The sequence below is a fragment of the Lampetra fluviatilis genome, chromosome 14 (genome assembly GCF_964198595.1).
Source record: "Lampetra fluviatilis chromosome 14, kcLamFluv1.1, whole genome shotgun sequence".
Lineage (NCBI taxonomy): Eukaryota > Metazoa > Chordata > Hyperoartia > Petromyzontiformes > Petromyzontidae > Lampetra > Lampetra fluviatilis.
The window spans coordinates 9,863,494-9,889,048 of NC_136288.1; the positions used below are offsets into that span (position 1 = coordinate 9,863,494).

The 25,555-nt window shown below is 45.3% G+C and overlaps 1 protein-coding gene and 1 non-coding gene across 2 annotated transcripts in view; both read right to left on the minus strand.

Annotated features, from left to right (window-relative positions):
- LOC144935857 (fibrocystin-L-like) overlaps positions 1–25,555 on the minus strand; it is a 159,296-nt gene that overhangs the window by 31,711 nt on the left and 102,030 nt on the right. Inside the window, 13 exon segments of the mRNA XM_078862684.1 lie at positions 1,947–2,037; positions 4,019–4,143; positions 7,296–7,425; positions 8,673–8,776; positions 9,627–9,794; positions 10,472–10,601; positions 11,942–12,060; positions 12,793–12,922; positions 13,187–13,323; positions 13,998–14,086; positions 16,249–16,411; positions 17,116–17,278; positions 21,326–21,477. Of these exon segments, the coding sequence (XP_078718810.1) occupies positions 1,947–2,037; positions 4,019–4,143; positions 7,296–7,425; positions 8,673–8,776; positions 9,627–9,794; positions 10,472–10,601; positions 11,942–12,060; positions 12,793–12,922; positions 13,187–13,323; positions 13,998–14,086; positions 16,249–16,411; positions 17,116–17,278; positions 21,326–21,477 (1,701 nt within the window).
- TRNAG-UCC (transfer RNA glycine (anticodon UCC)) lies at positions 22,432–22,503 on the minus strand. The gene has a single exon. It is a non-coding gene; the product is annotated as a tRNA-Gly (tRNA).

Consider the following 25,555-nt stretch of genomic DNA (forward strand, 5'->3'; position numbering starts at 1 on the left):
TTGGTTGCTGTAAACTTCCCCATAAGGCACTTTGTTGAGCTATTATGTGTGGCCAGGTGGCTTCTGAAAAAATCTATATGGCTCAGTGGGCCTGATCTGGTAAAATAAAAAAGAGTTTAGTAGTTTTAGTATAATATCAAGACTGTTCATCGCTCACTGATTCCTCTACCTAAGTTGAGGAATCGGTCTCCTAGACTATTTCATCTCATTCATTCATCTCATTCTACACATAGTTTTGGTGATCTGTGCCGAACGCCTGACACTCGGTACCCTGTGTGTCACGCTGCTGGATAGGCTACGTTCATTTTCATGCAATTTTAAGTATTTATTTTTGTTGTTTTTTTATGAAAGGCTTATTATTACAATTGAAACTAAATCATTATTAGTTTGTTACAAGAATAATACATTTTCTCCAAAAAAATACCATTGCCGCTTTTGATAAAAGTCAAGTGCGCTCCTGTTGTGTATTTTATATTTGTGTTTATGTGCGCCATTACAGAATATTAAATAATTCATTCAGTTCAATTGTGTGGGACAACGTTTTGTTTTGGACTTCGAATAGAAATTGAAAAAAAGCAAAATCGCTTTTAATTTGAACTCATCGCAGTTTCACTTCAGTGACTCTTTACTCGCACTTAGAATGAACATTTAAATCCAACCAACACCAAAGTGCTGATTCAACAAATTCATCTCAATGAAAACTTTTGGGAGATGATCGGCAATTTACACCAAATGTGATATATTGAGACATTTTAGATTACATTAATTCAATACAATCGTTACATTTTAGTCTTTTTCATTACATTACACTATTTCATTTAGGTTGAGGACTTGGTCTCCTAGACTGTTATTTTCATCTCATGCATACTGTGTTCAACCACCAGAGGTCACATTCACTCACTCAACCATTCACTCACCAATTCACTCCGCCACTCAATAAACCACCTCACTGCAGGTCAAAAGAACACACTCACTCTCAATCTTGATTTGAAGCTTTCGTGACTGCAGGAATCCATACTCTTTGGTTCTTTCGGTAAAGTCACGTAGGTATAAAATAAAATAAATCACGACGTTTCGGGCGCAACACAAGCGTCCATCATCAGGTGGGAAATCATGGTCTGCTGGTGAGGCAGACTGTTTCACTCTCGTAAACACTCGCTGTTGTGGAGTGGCTCATGCAGCCAGCTATGGCTGCAGGGTTTTGGTAGTACATGTTGTTTGTGCCATTTATTGTGAAAATTCTGTCACAGTTCCTATGATTGCTTTTTCATTGCTTTCATGGCTTTATTTTGGTGATTTCGAAAAGTGTATTGGTTTAGCCATGTTTGTTTGTTGTAGTACAGAGTTAGACTGATGGCCTTAATCTAAGTTGTCTTATGGTTGTTGTTGTTTCACTTGCATCCCACTGGGATTTTTGCACACAGCGTTGGTGTACGGTGTTTTTTTCTGCAATATTTTGCTGTCTTTTTTTTGATTTTCTGTTTGCACTTAGTCACATAGTCACTTTAAGATGTTTTCTTGTTCATGTTTTTGTTTTTTGTTTGTTGCGGTTGCACCCGATTCAAGAGCCGAATGGCTCACAGGGGTATACCTAATAAATGAAACTTGAAACTTGAAACACTTACCAATTCACTCACTCACCCAATCAATCAACCACCGCACTGCAGTTCACGCTTCTCTTCCTGCTTCTACACTCTCACTGCTCTGCTTAGGAATTCCCTCCCATTGTCTCCTTCCCCAGGCTCGCGTAATAACCTCGCTGGATTCGAGAAACGCATTAACTCTGATCGAGTGCACAACGTTTTACAGGGCTGATTGCTGCTGCCCGTGTTATATTTTTAGACCTGTGCTCTGCAACTGTGTAAAACAAGTGAAAAATAAACAATAACCCCCATGGAAAGCTGTCCATTTAAAGCATCGTGGTAACCAATGTGGAGGCAACTAACCTGGACAAGGTTCACCATCGATCCGGAATCCCAACCTTTCAAATCCGGCCACCACGTTCCCCTGCAGCACCACATCGGTGGCTTCGTGCACCTGCGGTCCCACAAAAGCACAGCCGACACAACTCACCCACCGGCTGCTGCGAGGACGCTAAACATCACCAGGCGATATCGATGAAGGTGGAGTGTACCTGGATAAGGACAAAGACAAATATCCCCCCTATAGCCTGTAACAGATTGTTGGGGCAAGTGCTGTTAGCGGGCACCTATGAAGGCGGGAACGGTACGCGAGGGCGTGGGTGGCCAGCACCACGCCAAACCACCTTTGTCTCCCCAGAGGGGATGTTTAAACCCCACATCAGGTACTCATTTGAGGCTGAGTCGACCTAGGGAAGACCCAGGACCAGTTCAGATCATTGTCACTGGTGTTGACTGTGAGCGGGAATTCAACTCAGGTCGCCGGGTTTCAAGCACAGCGTGCTCACCATTGCACCACCACTCCACATACACATAGGAGTTGTTAAATTCTTGTTGAATTGTTATTTAATTGCCAGTGCCGTTCATGAAGAGCATGTGGCTGTATCTGCTCCTCTCACAGGCCCTCCCAGCTGCAGCTGCTGCGTGCAATTAACTGCAGGTGCATCGTGTTTTGTGTCACATGTTGTGATAACGTGCACACATACTCCCTCCCCCTGTGATCAACGGGGTGTGAAGGTGGGGAGATGCTAACTCCCTCGCCCGGTATTCAGGAAGGCGTGGGTTCGATCCTGACCCTGACGCCTGCTGTATATTTGGAGTTTGCGTGTCTCTCTGCCCACTGTCGTGTGGATTTTTCTTCGGTTCCCCCCCCCCGCCCCCCCACATTTCGAATAAACATACGTTTAGAGTATTTGGCTGCTCTAAATTTCCACATCATAAGCCACTTCGTTGAGCTATCATTTGTGGCCAGGTCGCTTCTAAAAAAGAGTTACATAGCTCAGCGGGCCTTATCTGTTAAAATAAATAAAAATTGCTAGAGTTTAGTTTATAGGTTGGAATGGAGCGCGGTATCGAGTTGTAAATCAGGATAATGAGCAGTGCTCATTCTAATAACCTCATGGGAGATGATGAGCTCAGCACTTGACTAAGCACTGAAATCACAACATTCAGCAGCATCCATGAGGACATCGTCATGATTACCATCATCCATGATCTATCTACTACTGGATGAATACCTCCCTACGACACTGCCATCCCTTATGATCCTGCTCCTGCACAGGAGCTAATTTCACCGTCCTCTCAGGCGTGCTCCCTTCTTTAGCGCACATTCTATCGCCAGTCGCCATGTACCCTTCTCACAATGCGTGCTGTCCAAGCCTATCGTCACAGTCAATACGATGTCTCTGATTTGCGGTTTTTTGTTCTCTACCCATGTATATACTTAATTTGGAGCTTTCGTGACTGCAGGAATTACTCTTTGGTTCTTTCGGTAAAGTCACGTATAAAAATAAAATAATAAATTAAATACTACCATACGACGTTTCGATTGCAACACAAGCAATCATCATCAGGTATAAATGAAATAGAAACACAAATCTAGTATACTTAGAAATGTAATGTAATACAACAGAGAGTCGGATAACATAGGGTGTTGACTGTTATGCATCTCCCCTCAGTTGAAACGTGTTCAAAGAAGTACGCATGGCGATCCTGGCCAGCATCACCATGAAAATGCACTCCCAATCCTTAATGTCAGAATTAGTTCGCAACACGTGGTGTTCAGGCAACAAGGGCCTGTAGGGCCTAGGCAGCCTCGTGTAGGCCAGCCCAGGCACAGTGCTTAACCTTGCCTGGCCAACATGGAGAGATGCATTCTGGGAATTACACTGAGAGAGAGGAAGAGGAACACATTAGAGAACACAGGTGTGGGAATCGTATTGACTTTACGGGATGATGGCCGGTGGTTGAGATGTATCTACAGAGTCGCAGCCAAAGAAGAGGCCATGCCCAAGAGGTTGGAGCACGATTGTCCTCAGCATATCGGCACTTGACGTGAGAATGGCGGAGCTGCAGTGCAGGTGTGCCACCAAAGATACCTGTATGGCTGCAGGCCACAGCAATAGGTTGTTTGTCTCTAGGCGGTCTTGGTAGGTGCCCGGCCACACGGAGAGGGTGACCAGGTTCCTGCGTATGCGCACTTGTCCCCCTTCCACCCGGATGCCTGCAGACAACGGCACCACCACATTACCACATCCGCCCCCTTCCACTTGAACAGCTGTTTTCACTCGTGACGAGCAGTTAATAGAAGTGCGGTCCTGAAATTTGCTTGCTCGTGTCACTGTTGGTGGAAGGACCTCGATTAAGGGCAAACTCTTGGACCACCTTCCACGGTGACCAGATGTGTTGGAAGAGGTGGACGCACCCCACACCCCACCAACACGCGACCCGCCGATCGACTACCTGTGGAGTGCCCATTTATACCGCTGGCCCAACAGAGGCAAGAGGAGAGATTAGAAGAAGAAAAACCATGAGCCATCGTTTTAACTGCCGCACCAGTAGATGGAACCGGCGACATTTGGCCTCCAGGTGCAGTGATTCAAACCTTCGCATCACGGCGGCTCCCCATGATGAGGAGTGTGACCGTTTAAATCACTTCAGAATCAGAATCTTTGTTTATATTGGAGGAATCCAATGAGCTATAAAGATTTTTTTTCGCAGAAACCACAAACCCTCTCGACTCTCACAGGCTGGCATGCCCAGAACTCAAACCAAGGGACGTGCTTCATCCACCGCACGTTAATTCGATCGATTGTGCTGTAAGGCAGGAGCCCTGTGATGAGTCTCCTATGCGTCACAGGACCGGAGTCTCAGAGTGGTACTCAACATCCAAGAATTCATTAAAAGTTACTGACGATGAATTCCCACAAGTGTCCATACTCTTTGGTTTTTTCGGTAAAGTCACGTAGGTTAAAAAATAAAACAAATAAATTAAATCACGACGTTTCGGAGGCAACACAAGCCTCCGTCTTCAGGTAATTTTGCTGTGACGGTTCCACCTGAAGACGGAGGCTTGTGTGGCCTCCGAAACGTCGTGATTTAATTTATTTTATTAATTGTTTTACCTACGTGACTTTACCGAAAAGACCATAGAGTATGGATCCTTGCAGTCACGAAATCTTCAAATCTAGAATCCCACAAGTGTACTTTATATTTATATAATAATTGTGGACAAGAGACCAGCAATTTATTTTCGTAATTATTTTTAACACTCGTAGTGTAAGTTAGGGGAAAAAAATGTGTTTCTTTGTGGAGTGACACTGTAGCTATGAGAAGGCCTGCTGCAGGTTTGATTCCAGACTCGCGTCACAAAACGATCCTTTACTTCGCAAGTTGGGGCACGCCAACCTGGACTGAGACGCTCTGGCAACACCAAGGAGGCTGTGGTTTGAAATGTCACCATAATTACAGCAGGCGCGAGTAGCCACGGCACTCATCATGAGGAGGGCAGGAGAAAAACAGAACGGGCAGTTATGTACGTATATGTGTCATCATAATCAACCATGATCTATCTCCACTGCTGAAAGAGGTCGTCATTGTCTTGTGATGTAAACATCATCAAGCACCTCCTGCACGTGACCTGATCTCATCTTTGTTAAGTTAATCTTCTCAGGCGAGTTCCCTCCTGTTGTTGTCATCACACTGTCAGTCTCTACCATTTGCCATGATCCCTCCTCCTAGCGGTGCGTCCCTGCCCACGCAATTTTTCAGATAAATAAATATGATGCCAATAATTAGCATTTGTTCCCCAATCCATTTATTCCCACTTCCTGTACAATTCCCAGCATGCACCCCTCCATTCGTCTTTGCGCAATGAGCATACATGCATCCATCACTTCACATTCTAATTGCTCATTGCAGATTAATTTAATTCCTGATTAGTTGAATATTTATGACGAAAAAATAATAGGTTTTGTTGATGCTAGATCAGAAAACAGTTTCCCCAGTTGGAAACCGTGCGCTTCATTTGCATGTCAAGTGAGGGCCTCTTGTGTCGAATCACTGAGCTGTGACAACATCCTGTTGGTTTTAACCTCGAGTTTTGCTGAAAATATATATTTGCCAGTAAATGCTAAGGAGAGGAAAGCGAACACAATCGCTCGTGTTATTTAAGTGAACATTTCGGAAGAGGATTCTGCCACTGAGCGAGCAGATTGGAGGAAATCAGATTGGCTCTGATTGGCTGGAACAAGACTCGTGTCAGGGGTGCGTGTGTACACCACTAAACGCGGTGCGCTATCGGTTACACTCCTAACTCACAATTCTAAAATCATTCTGCAAGAGTTTGACCAATAATTATCAGAATGTCAGTGCTGAACAGACTCAAATATTAAGCATTATAAGAATCAGTCTTGATTTGAAGCTTTCGTGACTGCAGGAATCCATACTCTTTGGTTCTTTCGGTAAAGTCACGTAGGTATCGGGTGATGACGGACGCTTGTGTTGCGCCCGAAACGTCGTAATTTATTTTATACCTACGTGACTTTACCGAAAGAACCAAAGAGTATAAGAATCAGCTTTGTTGTTCGCAGGACAACGTTGCGCTATTGGCCTAGCGGTAGCACGTTCCCTCGTTTGTTGCAGAGGATCACGGTTCAAATCCGGCAGGCCGCCCTGGTTAGAACTGCAAATGTAATAACCATATTAAGACTACTCGCCATCCACTTCATGGTGGACGTTAAAGACCCCTTGACGTCATTCGCAAGAGTAGGCCATTGTATGCTGGCGTCAGTCCACATTTTCGAAAAATTACTTGTAAATGACTCGATTGGGATTGTATATAGCAATCTTCACCCCCGACTAATGCCTAGTTGCAGGCCAGGTGCTGAGTCAATTTGTGCCGCACAGAGATGGCTGTCACTGGGGGTGCCCTTTAAAATATGTTGAGATAAGATGAGAAGTGCATATGGGAGGACACTGTAATGCACTAAAATCTGACACCCGACGAAATCATCTGTCAGCCTATATGTGGAACAAAGTAGGTGTGGCGTTGCCCGTAGGAGCGTGTCTCTGCCCACATGTGGTCTTGTGGATCGTGAACCGAGGTGTCTATAGTTGACTCAAAAGCCACGTTCGAGTAATTGATTCATGGAATGTTAATCACGGAGTCGAATCATTGGCAAGCGATCCGTGGGTCGAATAATTCCATTGGGTAGTACAGCGTCATGAGAAATGCCAAACCCCCCGTTTTTGATTGGCCAACGTACGCAAACGATGATTCGGTGCCTCGCTTGCGGTCTGTTTTATTAATCGAGCATTCCCAGTCAAACGCGCCTGCCCGCTGTCATCCGTCGTGATTGCCGCGCCATCCCTCACCCTCTCCGACGGTGAAGTGGATGACGTTGTCGTCGATGTCAACGCCGTCTGTGCTGAACACGCCGATGGCCGGAGCGAAGCCGTGGTGGAAGGAGCAGCCCCGCACGTAGGATGGGGTCTCACTGTTTGCCTTGAGGCAGGGACGAGGAGGAACAGTGGCGAGACATTAACTACCTCGCCTGGTATGCAGGAGGTCGCGAATTCGATTCCGACCCTGACGCCTGCTGTGTATTTGGAGATTGCGCGTCTCTCTCCACGTAGTCGCGTGGATTTTTCTCCACGTCCTCCAGTTTTTCCCTCCACATTTAGAATCAACGTCCGCATTTAAGTATTTGGCTGCTAAAAAAAAAATAGTGGTAAATCGTAGTTTTTTTATTTTACCAGGTAAGGCCCATTGAGCTATACAGTAAAACCTTGGATTGCGAGCATAATTCGTTCCAGAAACGTCTTTGTAATCCAAAGCACTCGTATATCAAAGCACTCGTATATCAGTTGTGATCACGTGACGCTCGGCAGACAAAGCGTATACGTACTACTCGTATTGCAAGACCTCGCTCGTTTATCAAATTTCTATTTATTAAAAAATTTTGCTCGTCTTGCAAAACACTCGCAGACCAAGTTACTCGCAATACAAGGTTTTACTGTATAGTTATTTTTAGAAGCGACCTACCCACAAACTATAAGCTCAACGAAGTGGCTTATCACGTTTGACATTTATATCGGCAGCCAAATACTGTAAACGCACGTTTCTAAATGTGGAGGGGAAAATCGGAGGACCCGGAGAAAAATCTACGTGACCACGGGGAGAACATGCAAACTCCAAATGTACAGCCGACAGGGTCGGGATTTAACCCGCAATCTCCTGCATACCAGGGGAGAGAGATAACTTCTCGCCATGGGAGGAACACAGAAAGAGGAGCTGCGAACGGATGGCATTTGACAGAAAAAAGTTCGAAGGAGGCAGGTTGAGAAGTAAAAACCCTAAACGTAGGAGCTCCGATTGCCAAGCTGTTACCCCCAAAAGTGTGTATGTGTGCGTGTGAGTGCGCGTGGGGAGCGGTGGCGCCGTGGTTAGAACTTGGAGAACCGAGTTTGCTTCCCTTTCACAGGCAACATTAGTGACGAATATCTTAACCGGTTCGGGACCTCCCCTACGTTAACTCAGCCTTCAACGAGTCCCGAGTGCAGTGTGTGAATATCATCATTGGGAATACAAAGGCGGCTGGGCGTGGTGCCGGCCACACACCCCACCCCCCCCCCCAACCCCTCGTGTGCCATTCTGGCCTTCATAGTGGTGCTCGCAAACAGCACTTGCCCTAAAGGTCTGTTAAAGGCTATACGGGGGAATCTTTGTCTTTGTGGTCGCAAGGCACGGACCTGGCCCAGCCCCAGGAAGGTGACGGAGTAGCGTGGGTCTGTTGGGTCGCGGTATCCCTCCTGGCCGCTGTGGTAGAACTCCACGTTGCTGATGCGTGCGAACCCTGCGGAAGCACATCGCAAGTTGGTGGAAGCGGCGGCTCGTAGCTGCCGGGGCGCGTCGCGTACCAAATAAGTTCCCATTTAGTGACGTGCATTTAAATTTACAACAAAAATAACACGTACGTCCAACGCTTTCAAATACAACTTTCGCCAAAAACACGCTGCTCATTATGTGATCCAGCTGCATTACACGAATATATGAGCACCTTAATTATATATTCAATACTTCCCACCAAGCAATGTGATATCTGCATAACAAGGAATGTCATGGAGATATCTTTACAAGTTTTGTAGAACTGCGTCTGCCTTTCTCTCTGCCTGAAGCTTTCTACCTCTGTATTTCTTCCTGGCAAATTCTCTCTGCTTCTGTAACTCCCAGTGACCGTTTTGTTTTCGTAAGCCCACATCTCTCCCTGGCTCAAACAATTTGTTTCTACTGTGGCTAACTCCGTTACTGTGGCTTCTTGTATTTTCCCCATTTGTATTGCTCACGATTCCCTAATTTTATTCCCCGAATCTGTAATCCAACCTCGTATTTCTATATTTTGCAGAGTGCAGAAGAACAGTGGATTTTTATGAATTGCTCTCTACTGCCCACAATGCCTTCACAAAAATAGCGGTTGTCTATAATAAGCACTAATCAGGTTCAACCCTGGACATTTGACAAGACCTGGTGCATTGTGGGTGACTTGGTCTCAGGATGAAAAATTAAGTTGCTATTGCAAAGCTGCCGCTGCTGCTGCTATTGTTGCTGCTGCTGCTGCTGCCGCTGCTGCTGTTTCTTTGCCGTACGCGTTGCGGCGACGTGTGGCCATGCATGAGCATGCGGTGGGGGCGGGGTACCGGACGTACCTAGGTACTCCGTTTCCCCGTAGGCATAGGCGCTGACCAGCACGCGTGCCCCGAACGACTCGGAGTACCAGGCGGGCTGGTCATGGCCCAGCACCCGCACGTTGCGCGTGAGGAGGCCCACGTCGGCCGCCAGTGTGTAGCGCGCGCCCTGCACGGCGTGCGTCTCTCCTGGCACAGACGGACGCAGCCCCGTTGAGGGAGGGGGATTCACGCGATGACGACGACCACGATGACGACGCTCAACTACAATATGCACGGCGGGCGACGGAACGAATCGCCGCTCGGTGACAAGCTGCTAGGCTAGCCGGACCCTCCCAAGATACGTGGACTCTCTCAGCGAATGTTTACGGTGTTGATCTTAGTAATATGTTTTTACCCTTTCAACTGGTACAAAAACTGACACCTTTATACAAGGCATCATGTTTGCAATAACCACAACACAAGCAGTCAAAATGCAAACAAAAAGAAACAACTCTGATAATGATATGCACTGTCCTTGAAGTTGATTGGTCCACACACGAGACAGCTTTTCTTAGAGCCTAGTCTCCATTGGTGTTGGACCAGATGACGCCAAAAGGTGTCATCTTGGACAGTGCATATCATTATCAGAGTTGTTTCTTTTTGTTTGCATTTTGACTGCTTGTGTTGTGGTTATTGCAAACATGAAAGGGTAAAAACCTATTACTATATTTTGCCACTGGTAAATGAGGTCTCATAGTGGTGTTGATCTTCTGCATGTTTGCGGAATGACTGTGACGTGAGGCTTTAGGAGTGGTAGTCTAAGAGCTAAAGCACCGGTGCATTGGCACCAGACTATGACATAAGGGTGGCGATGCTGCACGTACCCTTATGCGAGTACTGCAGGGTGGCGTTGAGAGACAGCGTACGCCCATCGGCGGACACGGCCGTGACACGCCGAGTCTCCGTCTGCCAGCTGTCATAGCTGCTGGTGCTGATCACGACGTCGCTGCCCACCTACACTCGTGCACGTCATTGATAAGGCTTTGGAAACATTGCCTCTGGGACCTCAGACAGCTGCCATGGCTGAAATGTTATATAAAACCAGCTTGTGATCATACAAGTTCAAGTTCATTTATTAGGTATAGCCCTGTGAGCCATTCGGCTCTTGAATCGGGTGCAACCGCAACAAACAAAAAACAAAAACATGAACAAGAATACATCTTAAAGTGACTATGTGACTAAGTGCAAATAGAAAATCCAAGAAAAGACAGCAAAATATTGCAGAAAAAGCATCGTACACCAACACTGTGTGCAAATATCCCAGTGGGATGCAAGTAAAACAACAACAACCACAAGACAACTTAGATTAAGGCCATCAGTCTAACTCTGTACTACAACAAACAAACATGGCCAAACCAAAAAACTTTTCGAAAATCACCAAAATAAAGCCATAAAAGCAATGAAACAGTGGTCATAGGAACTGTGACCGAATTTTCACAATAAACGACGTAAACAACATGTACTACCAAACTCTGAAGCCACAGCTGGCTGCATGAGTCACTCCACAACAGCAAGAGCATCAGTCGGAGTATCAACATTTTTCAATGCACCATTAAGATCAGCACACTAAATCAAAACACAGATCATACTTTGCAGCGATCATCCGGAGCGAAACATACATAAAAACGGAGCGAAAGATACATAAAAACGTGACAGAAACTTCATAAGAGAAAAGCTATGGGTAGAATGATGATGATGATGGATGGTAATGTGTAATGACCACCTACATGAAAGTTCATTACTTATTCACGATCAGCCCTTTAATGGACGACCAATACAGATGGGTTAATCTACTTCTCACCACATACTGCTTGGTCGTAGTTCTCCATTAAGACCACGCTATAATAAATGCTGACATGTGAATATAAAGAGTAAATTAAGCCACACACACACAAAAAATCACAGTCTGGTTACAGCCGATACATTTGCCGTAAATTGTCATCTAGTAAATGAACTAATACATTAGTGAACATAAAGACAAATATCCCCCGTGTAGCCTTCACAGACTTTTGGGGCAAGTGCTGTTAGCGAGCACCTATGAAGACCGTGATGGCACACGAGGGGGTGGGTGGTCAGCACCACGCCCGACCACCTTTGTCTCCCCAGTGGTGATGTTTATACACTGCACCAGGTACTCGTTTCAGGCTGAGTAAACATAGGGGAGGCCCAGGACCAGTTCAGATAATTGTTACTGGTGTTGGCCATGAGCGGGAATTTAACTCGGGTTGCCGCGTTCAAAACGCAGCGCACTAACTGCTCAGTGAGCACGCGCACACACACACACGGAATCCCACCTTCCAGTCAACAGGGCTGGCGAGCGTGATGCTGCCGCTCCCGGCTGCAGCCGTTTGGCCCAGTTTTACTTTGTACACGGAGTGGTTCGTGCCGTGCAGGTCCAAGCCCCCGAACACGCCTGTTCAGCAACGGCAGCGGCACACGAGAGAGAGAGAGAGAGGTGAGACGCGAGACGCACGGCGATCCTCGCAACGCCACGTCCAACGACACACACGGGGGCGGCCTGGTGGCTCAAAACGTTTAATAGTTTTCGATGTCAAATTGTGGAATAGTTCTAAATGGCTTTGCAAAGATAATCTCAGGACTATTGTGAGTGGCTCGCGATCGTGCTGACTACGGCCACTTGGCCGGATCCTCCCAAAAAAGTCTTGAGACTCATTGAGGTCTTCATGGCTAAAGAAGCATCATTATAATAATAATAATATTGATAAACTGTGATCTATATATCGGTTTCATTTACGATTTGCAGCCATAGAAGTGGACGGCTGTACATCTAACCCACCAATGCCGGTAAACATTTGTTATACAGTATTTGACAAATTGTGTATAATGCCCTGCCCTTGTGAACATTACCGGGTTTCACTAATTGTACAGCTGACACCACACTTTTATAATAGAGTAATCAAGGATTGCTTTGATTTATTTAAATAAAAAAAATATTCCACACGATTGAGGCATCATTCAACAAATCATCGCCGGAGGGCGCTCATAACATGGGTGATGAGCATCTTTTAAAAAAGACACACGCACATCGTTTTTTTCCCGATAATTTCCTAACTTTACGTTGCCATCGGTAACCACGGTCACGGTGGCGATCAGCGAGATCACGGCAGGTGGAGGGAGGACGCACCGATCACTTTGGAGCCCTGGTTGGGTCCGTTGGGAAGGAGCCAGTCCGGGGTGAGATGGTCACCACGCAGCACCACAGAGAAGTCCCCCTCCAGGGGACTCTCCTCCCGGCCCGCGATGAAACGCCCGCCCTGCCAGACGCACGCAGAGACAAAGATCCCCCGTATAGCTAGGTTTGTTTTCTCTTTCATTTCTACCTGATGACGATTGCTTGTGTTGCAATCGAAACGTCGCATGCTATTATTTAATTTATTTTCTTTCTACGTGACTTTACCGAAAGAACCAAAGAGTAATTCCTGCAGTCACGAAAGCTCCAAATCAAGTTTATATATAAATATACAGGAATATTTTTGTTTCTAGTTTCAGTTTAGCAGTTCAACAGGCGGCGCACTCACCTGGATGGACAGATAGGTGATGTTCAGCACCAGCGGTGGGGCGCTGCGGTTCCACACGTCGACCGGCACCTCAAGCACCCCGTACACGGTGAGCCGGTGCAGCACGGGCGGGGCCACGTCTAGGACCAGCCAGGAGCCTGCGCCAGGCCCAGAGTGCCACAATCAGCGCAGAGAGGGCACTTGTTGAAATGTATTCACAGTTACGTTGAAATTAAAAATCAGCAAAAAAAACATACGATGCAACTGGGATTGGCCAAACATTCCAAGGCTGAAACATGACCTGCCAATTACTCAATTGGGATAACACAGCTGCCTCCTGTGAACATTTGGCAGGATCCTCCTAAAAAAACAATCTCGAAACTCGGCGATGATTTTTCTTGATCAACAAGCATAATGACTTCAAATATACATTCATCACCGCTTGCCACTAATGTTCGCCGTGACAACTCAGGCGGCCAAGTTCACGGCACAGTGTGCGAACCACTGCACCACCACAACAGCCCTGCTATTTGAGTTACTCACTAGCCCTGCAATGTGTACAAGCTCAAGGGAAGATTCAAGTCACCAGATCTTAAAATGCCAAATGCAATCACGACTCTTAATTACGCTGTCTGCTTGGCTTTTTTTCCTTTTTTTCACACGAGGGAAAATTTTGCCCAACACATCAGCTCGGGGTGAATATTCCGGTCACGTGGCAGCTTTAACGCTCGCAAAGCGGCTCAAGCTGCGGCAGATACGTGGTCGTCCCGGGACACTCTTGCGGGAGGCAGGCGACGGCAAGAAGAGGGACGTGGAGACGGGGCGCGTGTACCTGGTGGCACGGTGACGTTGCTGCCGTCGGCTGGCACGGAGTGGTTGTTCTCGGGCGACGCGAGCCAGAAGCTGCTGTTTGACCACAGCCTACAGATACGCGCAGACGTTTTACGCCGAGCCTCAGTTTGTTCCTTCATTGTATCATTTCTCATTTAAATAAAAAAAAGACATTCAGAGTCGTCGGAGAATCAATTAAAGAAAAAAGCCTTCAGATTCTGACAGAAGGACGACACCGTCAGCGATGCGCACAGTCAAAGAGGGCCTCACTTAGTCACCACGTGCATGCTGTCACGTCACACACTGGCACACGCACATTATCGTCATGCCACAGCCTGGCACACGCATGCTACTGTCACGCCACAGCCTGGCACACACACGCTACTGTCACGCAAGTGAAATCAGCAATTCAAATACAACGGACCTGCTTAATTTCTGTGGACATATGGTTTAGAAATATTCGTTTAATTATGGGGCAAGTACTTTATAGGGTGACCTGAATTTATGTTTTAATGTTCCCCTATAAATCTTACTCTTTACATTTTTTCTGTTCAGAGGGAACAACCCTCTCTTGTCACGCATTATAAAAACGTATCTTGTCACACACTGAAACCCCCTCTCTCGCCACTACAACATGTGACATCTTTGCAGGTCATGAGATCCCTCAATTTGATAGCAGCTACGGTCTCTATTACCTAAAGCCATTCCTCAAAACGCACCGCTTTCCGTGGGAGTTGCAATAGTATCATTCTTACAAGTGCCCTGAATGTGTTCACCCCATCACCCTGTCTTCATGAGTTATCATTATTTGATAATTTTTGTACTTTTTTTGACCAGGTAAGGCCCACTCAGCTATATAGCTCTGCTTGAGAAGTCACAAATGATAACTCAACGAAGTGGCTCATCACATGGAAATGTATAGCAACCAAATACTCTAAACACGTTTTTAAATGTGGAGGGAAAACCCGGAGGACCTGGAAAAAAATCCAAGCGACCACGGGGAGAGCATACAAACTCAAAATATGCACGCATCAGGGTCAGGGTCAGGATCGAACCGACGCCCTCCTGTATACCGGGCGAGGTAGTTAACATCTCCCCACCGCGGCGCCCAAATATAAACGTGATGTCGTTCTCTGGACAACTTGACATTCCTGCTCTCTGCTGCTTCATAAGGCTTCACTGTTCCGTGCCAAAGCAATCTCCGTCCCCCCCGCCTTCTAATAATCGCTGTGCTAAAACCCACGTGTGTTCTCTCATGTGGGATTTCCCAAGGTAGCTGCGTAGCTCCTAGGTAAAAGTGCTGAGCCAGCCCTGCTGAGGTTACGGGGTGAAGTCTGGGTTTCAGCGGCCCGTCATTAAAAAGGCTTCTAAAGTGGAGAGAGTTGATAGCCTCGGCCGGCTCACCAATGATTTCACACCAAAAAAAAAATCACATTATTCATTTGTATAAATTACAGCTCCTATAAGTGTACTATTATGCAACAATCTCATTGTGCTAAGAAGAATAGCCATAACGTCGCCTGATTGTATGTTGTTCAAGTTTAGTTTTCATCACAGAGTTTATTGGGGGAGTGAAATGCGCCCTGTATGAATGGATAAAAAGGCCGCGTTATGTATTTTTGGGGATAATTATTTTAAAACACTCTTCCTCAGCAAAATGATTGCACAAGGCACACTGCTCGGTGACATTTATGAATGGACCCTTCGTCACGTGACATTGTGCCAAGAGCACGACTGGAACAGATAGGATATAATAAGTTGGAATTACTATGGCATTTCTAAAGCAAACCCAATGGTGAGTTGTCCAGGCCTTGCGAGAGTCGCGTGAAAGGCCGGGTATTGAGAGAGTGAACTCTGCTTGTGGCGGTGGCTTTTTCTGAGGCAGCGGCGTGACTGCAGATGCATCTCTAAATAATATCTCCCTCTCCTTGCTTCTTACAGCTATTGTTTCTCAAGGTTTCACTTTACACAGCTCCGTTGCTGTGAGTGCTCTTATTTCTGAATCAATAGTTCTCAACGATTGACTATTTCCACAATTCCCACGATAAAAAAATATCTGTATTACCCGCAAATGTGTTTTTCTTTATGAGCATCCCGCACGAAACAGAAGTCCTATTGCGATTGTTGATCCAAGGTGCTAAAATGATCAGTCTTAAAAGTCTCTTTCTCTGGGCTTCATAGTTTTAAGTGTTCAGTGCGCCACGCTGAATGGACGCACGTCACGAACGCTCGCAGTGCGGGACGAGGCTTACTCGTATTTCACGGCATTGGGAGGAACGGGCTTGACTTTCGGAACGATGCATCCCTCGTAGAAGCAGCGCAGCACCTTAAGCACCACGTTCTGGTTCCGCACGCTTGCATCCAGCGAGGAGGAGGAGGAGGGCCGTCCCATGGGCCCCGACTCGTTCCCCGACACTGCGACAAAGTGACGCACGCTCAGCGCCGAATAAACGGCCGCAACCTCACAATGCAACCAAGACGGTCGTTTGTGCTGTTTGTTACTGGCCGCATGATGCTTTGGGGACGTTGGGTTTTGTACTCGGCAACTGTCTTTAAATATATATGAGTGTATAGAATAAAAAATACATCCACAAATTTCCCCCTCCCAGAAAATACTGAACGCTCCTGCAGCGGTACAAAAGTACCTGCAGCGATCGACGTTAATGGCTCTCTGGGACTGTAAGGAGGTAGTGGATAGAGACAAATACTACGTGTCACATATGTATACTACACTGTAAGTATGTCGATATACACATGTGGGATACACACGTGCCGATCAACTCATGCACTGACACAGGCTGAACACACACACTATACAGGATTCATTTGGGCTGCCTGACCCATCACCCCCTCAAATATTACACAGGAGAAATTGTACACCCACAGCCAAGGACGATCACAGACACACTTTGCTATCTGATTATTCACAGCTATTTTTCACGCGTTTTTATTATGACATATGCAACCGTTTTAACTTGGCGTACAATACATCCCGGCCACAGTGCATTTTCAATATTGGTATAGTGGAGAGGTGTCCGGAACACGCCGCCATGATTGGGGATGTGTCTTTTTATCCCGTGCGCAGGAAGCGTGGGAGCGGAGGTCTGCACACTCATTACCCATGTAATAGAGGTCGCGGCTCGTCGCGTTGAAGACCCAGTCCCCGGTGCGGCTGCTGGTTGCGCTGAGCCCTGCCGCGGAGTTATTTCTGTCCAGCCCATTTGTGAAAAACTTGTCAGGCGCCTGAGTCAGGTTGTGGTTTATGATGACGTAGTCATCCTCCTGTGAGAGCAACGACACACACACACAGAAACTGATCAAGAGAGTGGAAATAAAATCACATGGGATGGAGCTGTGGTGCAGTGGTTACTGCACTGCACTATGAGCTGACATTTATATTGAGTGATGTCTAAACCAGCCCTGGGCTCCTCCCGGCACCAACCCACACAGACCACAAAGTTCTGTGTCGTAAAAAAAATCTTCAGAAATTGAGAATGAGCTGAAAATCGTTATGAGTAAAATAACTAAATGACAACTTTTAATATATACCAGCTACACTGGCAAGAATTTAACCTGAAAATAACTGGGTTGGCCCAGTACTCTTGGTAATAATTACCAACAGCTGGCAAAATCCCCAAGGAGAAGGGATTTGTTGTTACGTAGCAAGTCTTGCATATTGGCCACTAGTTCATATTCTGGGGTAATTCTGTTCCAACATTACTATTTAAAGACAGGGAAACCGTGGCCAACTCGGCTTTATCCAATGCGTGTTTCAACTCTACATGTTTTACCTTGTGAGGTCTGTTTTCCGGAACATGGGGGTGATGTTTCGGCTATACACGGCTTGAGGCTACTAAAATTCTCATCTCCATGTCTCAAAGTAATGCCATGAGAGCGTTTTTTAGAAGGTGTCAATGAATCGACTGTGAGACAATACATCAACAACATCAGGTATGCTGACGACACTGCACTGCTGGCCGATTCGGAACAAGACCTACAACAAATCTTGGACGAGGTTGCCACAGAGAGTCAAATATGGGGCTTACGAATTAATAAAAAGAAAACAAAGGTTATGAAGGTCAGCCGAACTACAAGCGAAATAACAATCAAGCTTGGCAGCGAAAAATTGGAACAAGTACACCGATTTAAATACCTTGGTGTAATCATTGACGATCAGTTGAACCATGAAGTCGAAATCAAGAGCAGAATTGAACAAGCAAGGCAAGCATTTATTAAATGGAAAACACTCCTTGCAGACCGCAACTTGAGTACATCACTGAAACTGCGCACACTGAAATGCTACATCTGGTCAATTTTGCTGTACGGAGTAGAGACGTGGACATTGACAACAACAGCAACAAAAAGGCTTGAAGCTTTCGAGATGTGGCTGTATCGAAGAATGCTGAAAATCCCATGGACAGCCAAAACCACCAATACACAAGTTCTGCAAGATATGGGCACTGACAGGCAACTGCTGAAGACCATCATTAGCAGGAAGTGTTACTACCTAGGCCACATTGCCCGAAACGACCACAAATACCAGCTATTAAAGCAAATCCTGGAAGGAAAAATCGAAGGGAAAAAACGACCAGGACGGCCAAAAACGACATGGCTCAGTAACATCAAAACATGGCTACAATTAACAACAGCACAAACTCTACACGCCGTGCTAGACCGGGACCAATATCATCGTGAAGTCGCACACGCCGTTAGGCAGCACTAAAGAAGAAGATGTTTTTAGCATGTGTATGTTTTTGCGTGATAATGTAACACACTCAACATGCAGAAGGCATCTAGCCAGTTTAACAAGTAGGTTTTCGCGACCAATATCATCCATAATAGAGGTTTTTTGTACTAACTATGGGTTTAATGGGACATCAGGTTTGTGAATTTTTGGTAGCCCATAAAGTCTTGGTGGTTTTGATGCCCTTGGTTTGATCATGTATTGCTCTTCCTTGGGAATTGATGACTTGGCAATGATTGCCGTTGTTTTACGTTCCAAGGTGCCGGTTGGATCTCGTTTAATTTTAAGGTTAACCTTCATCGAGTAAATCTTTGATTTTATTATCGTAGTCCTCACGGGCATCAAAACAGTCGATCGGCCCTTATCAGCAGCAAGAATTTGGATATCTTCATTTGCTGTGAATTCTCTTAAGGCTTTTGCTTCACTGAAGTTAATATATGTTTTTGGCAATTTGCTATTCTCAATAATTTTGCCAAACCTCATGCCTAGTCATCTCAGCTATTTTAATACACACAATGGACAGCAAGGACAATATCAAAGGGCACGCATAATGTGCATGCATAATGTACGTTAACTCATTAATAACCCCCCCCCCCCACTTTGTGCAAGAGGACAGAAGTGTGGTCACCACATCCACACCTCTATATAAGAAAGAAACGGGTGGACTTCTCCACAAATCTGGCTGTCGCCTGATGGTGCTAGTTGTAATTACTGGCGAAACGTCGTACTCAGATTGTAAATGTTATGGCTTGGCTCTCCAACACATTGGTGTGCTGTACTAGTGACGAAATGGCATGTTCTGTTTACGTGACAACTTTTACTAGTTGGCTGTGTCGGGTGGTGACGGGTTTTAACGACACATTTATATATTTATACGATCTAACCCAAAAAACCTCTATTATGAATGCATCTAGCCATCCACTCATTGAGGGCGTCATACGGATGCCTCGATGGCGAATCATTAACGCTCAAGTGACAGATCGAGCGTCGGGCTGGGAATTCAGTCTCAGGGGGAAGCGTTAGGCATGAGTGCAGTGGTGCGGCCACCCCACAGAGACGATCACCCCTCTCTGTCACCTGTGTTGCTCTCGCTATGTATGTATCTTGTGATATCTGTCTGCTAATATGTCTGTCTATAGTTTTCTGGTTAGATATTATGTCGCTATTTCATTATACCTGATGATGATTGCTTGTGTTGCAATCGAAACGTCGTATTCTATTATTTAATTTAATTTATTATTTTATCTTTAGACGTGACTTAACCGAAAGAACCAAATAATAAGAGTAATGGAGCCGGGGGTTTTGTGTTGAGGTGAAATTGAACAATGAAGAGTATACAATATTCCCTCGTTATTGACAAACCTGCTAATCTGCGATCTTAGCTATCCGCGAATCGCATCTGGAATTCTACATGACAGCATCGAGAAAGAGAAGGAAAGTGATGAGAGAGAAAGTTACGTAAAAGTGATGAGTTAAAGAGATGAGAGAAGTTTAAGAAGCATCTGCAGATGTTGCGCGAACTATATTCGCAGACTAAAATCATTATCTGCAAAATTTGCTATTCACAAGCATCTCCGGAACGTATCCCTCGCGAATAACGAGGGAATACTGTACACACAAGAAACTTTAGTACAGTCATAAGGACACAAATCAAGTAGAATTAGTTCAGTTTAACACGTAGGCTTTCGCGACCATTATTATTATGAAGAATTAATTCAACAAAGAAGGAGAGGATTGAAATTTGAGACCCAGGAATGCAAACCCCATTTTCCCCATGAGGTCAATTATTTGTCGAATGTGGTTTTGTCCAACACGACATTTTTCTGGGAACGTAAACTCTGCGTTCGGCAAGGCCTGCCGGTACTTTGTTCTCCGCAATAAAACGGTAACAGCATGTCCACCACTGGCTCGTGACCACCTCCACCGGGAGTTGCATGGGATCGCAGTCTGACTTTCGACGAATTTCCACGACAATTATTTCGTGCATAATGTTGCATTTCAATTGCCGACAAGGAACCTTTCCAGGATTAGCACGGTTGGCTACGTATGGCGCGAAAGAAGTTCAACATACATACGTGAAAATCATTGCTACAGCTGATGAAGGAGGGCTTGGGAATGTGGTAGCCAACTGACATTCTTCCAGCTCGCACAGATTACGTGGACGGACACATTATTTAAGAATATTAACTGTTGGCGAGAGAGTTTCAGTTTCATTCATTTGGTATAGCCCTGTGAGCCATTCGGCTCTTGAATCGGGTGCAACCGCAACAAACAAAAACATGAACAAGAAAACATCTTAAAGTGACTATGCGCAAACAGAAAAATCCAGGAAAAAACAGCAAAAAACAGCAGAGGATAAGATGTGGAAGGAATGTCGTATTTCTTTTGATCGATGTAAACATCCCTGCAAGCTACACTATGAGACCTCCTTTACCAGTGGCAAAATATAGTAATAGGTTTTTACCCTTTCAACTGGTATAAAGGTGTCAGTTTTTTTTGTACCAGTTGAAAGGGTAAAAACCTATTACTATCCCTGCAAGCTGCCTAACAGAGAGAGTGCTAAGAGGAAAGAGAAATGTACCCACCGCGAGGCCATAAAAGGTGGCCGTGTAGGAGATGTTGGTGATGTGCCCGGCATCCTGGAATGCCCAGCGGTAAGTTTGTCGGCTGGGCAGTAGAGCCATCCAGCCCCTCTGGTGGGTGAGGCGCTTCTTAAGGAAAGGGACCTCGCTAGTACCTGCACACGGATGCACGCACACCACGTTTACTTGACATTGCGGGGTAAATACACAAAGGTATATTGGAGGCGTTACATGACAGTTTTTTTAATCCTAATTGTTCGTAAATTATGCGCACCGATGGGAAAAAATGGGAATTAATTTCGCAAAAATGGGCTTTTGCACGGTAAAAAAAAATACTTTAATTCCTAAACATCTCATTCAAACGACCACGCAAGGCACTACCGTGAAAAGGGGTCGTCCATAAATGACGTCACGCACCTGGGGGGGGGGGGGGTCACACATTTGTGACGATGTGTGACGAGGAGGGGGGGGGTTGAGAAATTTGACGTCACATCAAAATGCGCAACTTTAAATAAATATAGAATTGTTACAACACCAATTGTTATAACAACACTGATACAACATCAGAGTGCAGCGCCACATTAAATACGCACTACAATGACAATAGTTTTAAGCGATTTGAAGCATTTTGTCTTTTCAAAATGGAAATATGGTTTTGGGGGGAGGGGGGGGCAGAGCTTTGTGACGTCATATTTGAGGGGGGGGGGTGTCTGATTTTTTGTGACGCCGTGTGACGAGGGGGGGCGGTCAAAAATCGTCCAAAATCGCGTGACGTCATTTATGGACGGCCCCAAAGACGCTGAGCGCGGTGCAAAGCAGCGCCGCTTTCGCTCAGCGGTGTTGGTCGCGTCCCACGGCGCAGCACGCGCTACGGATCGCGCCCCCTCGTGGTCACTGTGATGAGGGTGGATCTGTCTCAGCCGTAACACTCCCACCACACGGTGTCTCTAACGCACATAAACTCGACAACGCTTACAAGATGATTTGCATTTCACACAACTCTCGATGCGGAGCTAAATAATGATTAATTGCATTGAACGGGTTTATTACACGAATATATAATTTAATAGTTTTATCTTAAAATTATTTTAGAAAAAAATATTAAAACATGCGTTGGCCGGGAATCGAACCCGGGTCAACTGCTTGGAAGGCAGCTATGCTCACCACTATACCACCAACGCGGCTGAGTAGGCTTGGCTGTCTGGGCTTAGTTAAAGTCGTGCCGGATGTCCCGTATTCTCTTAGGATGGTTGATCTAGGGGGCTTTTTTGGGTTCGATCGGGTAGGTATGTGTCGTTAAACCCACCACCACCCGACAAAGCCAACTAGTAAGTTCTACATTTGAAGCTTTCGTGACTGCAAGGATTCATACTTTTAGGTTTTTGGGTAAAGTCACGTAGGTAAAAATAAAAATAAATAATGAAAAAAATGATAAGATTATTTCGTTTCAATCATTATTTCTATTATTTTTATTAATTAGTTTTATTTTGACCTACGAGACTTTACCGAAAAACCTAAGAGTACCAACTAGAAAGGTTTGTCACGTTAACAAAACACGCCAATTCGTCACTATAACAGCACACCGGTGTGTTGGGAGAGCAAATCCACAACATTTACAATCTGAGTACGACGTTACTAATTCCAACTAGCTAATTCCAACTAGCTTCATCAGGCGGACAGACAGATTTGTCTGGCTGTGCGCCTGATAAACTCTTTAATAACCGTTTCTTTTTACGAACACAGCGATGGCTTTGAGTCATTGGCCCTAATCACACTAGAGAGACAAAGACGGCCGGGCGTGGTGCTGGTCACCCACCCCCTACCCCCTGCCGGCCTTCATAGGTGCTACTCGCTAATAGCACTTTCCCCCAACAGTCTGTTAAGGCTACACGGGGGATCTTTGTCTTTGTGGAGACGTTTCGCGCAACTTTAAATAAATATAGACAACACGTTCTACTTAATTAGACTTTTTGATAGACGTCTTCTCCTACAACATCAGAGTGCAGCGCCACATTAAATACGCACTACAATGACAATAGTTTAAAGCGATTTGAAGCATGTATTTTTTTGGGGGGGGGGGCATAGCTTTGTGACGTCATATTTGAGGGGGTGGGGTCTGACTTTTTGTGACGCCGTGTGACGAGGGGGTGGGGCAAAAATCGTCCAAAATCGCGTGACGTCATTTATGGACGGCCCCTTATGGCAAATAGGATCGCTGAATAAAAATGTACACTGCACGACATTAAAAACATGAACTTCTACCACTAGATGGCGATGGTACTCTATTACAGGGATTTGGATTAAATCCATGCGTTGTGATTCACTACAAGTGAGCGACATCACATCTATACCTCTATTTAATAACGAAGCAGGATTATGTCTCCACAAATCTGTCTGTCGCCTGATGATGCCGGTTGTAATTACAGGCGAAACTTTGTAAATGCTGTGGATTTGCTCTCCAACACATTCGGTGTGCTGTACTAGCAACGAATTGGAATGTTCTGTTTACGTGACAAACCTTACATATTTGCTGTGTCGGGTGGTGGCGGGTTTAGCGGCACATTTCTATTGACATGATCTAACCCAAAAAAAACATGTATTATGGGGTAATTCGTTGTTGGCCAATAGCTCGCTGGGGAATCATTGAGGAGGCCATCGAGGTCCGCCAGGATGGATAATCACAGTGCTTGGTGCATTGGTCACCGCCGGAGTACGATATACAGATACTGCGTACACAGTCTGACCACGAATATCACATGCATGCATACATATACGGTAAACCTTGCTAATTTTACACATATGGGGCTCTGGCCTTGCCGAATTAACCAATATTCCCCAGTGCCTCCTACACCGATAAATTTTTTTTTCAACATTTGTTTTCCAAACTCTTCACACACCATACGCATTTACACATCCACCATCAATTCTTTACAAAGGTTTGGATTTGTCTCGCAGACTAAGGGATTTATACTTCAGTCCCTTTCTGTTACTTCTTGATGTAGGTGTAGACGACATTTCTGAGACGGTTGGCTTGCACAGAGTGCATAAACAAGTGACTTGCGCACAAACAGCATAACAATGAGCGGCTTAAATGTATCTAATTCATTTACCCACCCAGCAGTATAACAAAAGCAGTAATTGACCACCTCACAACTCCTCCTCCCCCGCTGCCCTTCCTGAGTCCTCCCCCCGTAACTACTATATAAGGTACAGATATTTTGCTGTGACTGTTTCACCTGAAGACGGAAGCTTGTGTTGCCTCCGAAACGTCGTGATTTTTATTGTTTTATTTTTATTAATTTTAATTTCATTTTTACCTACGTGACTTTACCGAAAGAACTAAGAGTATGCATAAACAAGGTAAAGTACAAAGCGATGGGTCTACACTCACGCTCACCACACGCGCCGCCACCATACCGAGTGGTTGTGCTATGCCGAAATTGGACCATTCGTTACAGCAATTTGGCTCATGGCGAATGACAAATACATCGTATAGATGCCGAAAGCGCAACCGTGCCTAATTATCCCCAATTACGAATGATCAGCAACTGAAATAACAAGGTTTTACTATATATGATAGTTTCAGACAGTATGCATACATTACATACTGTGCTCCATATAGTATTTACCATAACTCCCTATATGTAGTAAACCATATAATACATGACCACGGGGACGTCTATGAATGCTCCATACTATACAGGACTCCATGCAGGCCGTGTGTAGCATAATGTAAACATAAGTATGGACGTGCCGTACATTCATGTATACATCATACACGCAACACCTATGTTTGTGTGTCTGCAGCAAATGTTGAAAACCAATCCCAGATGCGTGCGTAGAGTGTGGGCATGGGTTCAACTTGTAGTATTCCAACAATAGCAACCAAATACATTTAGGTATCGTTTTTTGCTGCAGAAATGTCTGTAAGCCAGTCGATGAATCGAGCCCAAGTATTTTAGCTGGAAATGACTAAAACAGAGCAAAGTGTGTGGACACTGAACGTCCAACAACAGCAACACATATTTTCCAGTCTCAGTTTGCAGCTGGGCAACACGGGTTTGAATCCATGAAGGGTATGCCTTAGTTATTATGGAGCTACTGGAGCTATCCACTTTAAAACCAATATTGAATACTAATTTCTTTAAAACTGCTTTTAGTGTTTAGTTTGTTCCCCGCACATCCGTTTAGCACGGCTGGCTACGTACGATGTAAAATAAGTTCAACATTCCT